The sequence below is a fragment of the Aulostomus chinensis genome, chromosome 9 (assembly GCF_037954235.1).
Source record: "Aulostomus chinensis isolate RoL2024-O1b breed Wild chromosome 9, RoL_Achi_v1.0, whole genome shotgun sequence".
In the NCBI taxonomy this organism is placed as follows: Eukaryota; Metazoa; Chordata; class Actinopteri; order Syngnathiformes; family Aulostomidae; genus Aulostomus; species Aulostomus chinensis.
In genome coordinates, this window is record NC_141328.1 from 21,474,533 (window position 1) to 21,475,125 (window position 593).

The 593-nt window shown below is 38.6% G+C and overlaps 1 protein-coding gene across 1 annotated transcript in view; it reads right to left on the bottom strand.

The window, feature by feature from the left end:
• Positions 1 to 396: 396 nt before the first annotated feature.
• Positions 397 to 593, bottom strand: part of apeh2 (acylaminoacyl-peptide hydrolase 2) — a 7,835-nt gene continuing 7,638 nt past the window's right edge. Inside the window, exon 22 of the mRNA XM_086214236.1 lies at positions 397 to 561. Coding sequence (XP_086070362.1) covers positions 462 to 561 — 100 coding nt within the window. The 3' untranslated portion in view covers positions 397 to 461. The remainder of the gene's footprint in view (positions 562 to 593) is intronic.

A 593-nucleotide genomic window follows, 5' to 3' on the forward strand; every position in this document is an offset into this window, starting at 1 on the left:
GTAGAAAAATAGTCAAAGACAGCAGAAGAGACACCAAACTGTTGTAAAAATGAAGTTGTATATCAGTAATATCAGCTTATTTATCTTATCTTTCATTTGTAGGTTTCTTATTGATTTTATTCCATTTCTAGTCTCTTGATTCTAATTTATTCATAACTTTCTGTTGACCTGGAATTTCCTGCATTTTATCAATAGAGGTTTTTCATTGTGAAGAACTTCGGGACGCTCTTGTGATAAATGCTGTGCAAATAAAGATTTTATTGTTATCAATCTTAGCAGGTGACCAGAAGAATTATTCAAAGTGTGTTTCACCCTTGTGAAGTGAGACAAACTTGACTAAACACAACACAGTTGTGGAAGTTTTGTTTATCTGCTTTAATTGTGTGTGTGTGTGTGTGTGTGTGTGTGTGTGTGTGTGTGTGTGTGTGTGTGTGTGTGTGTGTGTGTGTGTGTGTGTGTGTTCAGAGATGCTGGAGTAACCATAGGACCATGTTGAGGAAGCAGTCAGCCTGCGTGTCGACTCTGGAGAGAGAGTGTCCATCCTCTGGAAACCACAGTAACCTGGGAAGACATGCAAGAAGATGGTCTCAGCT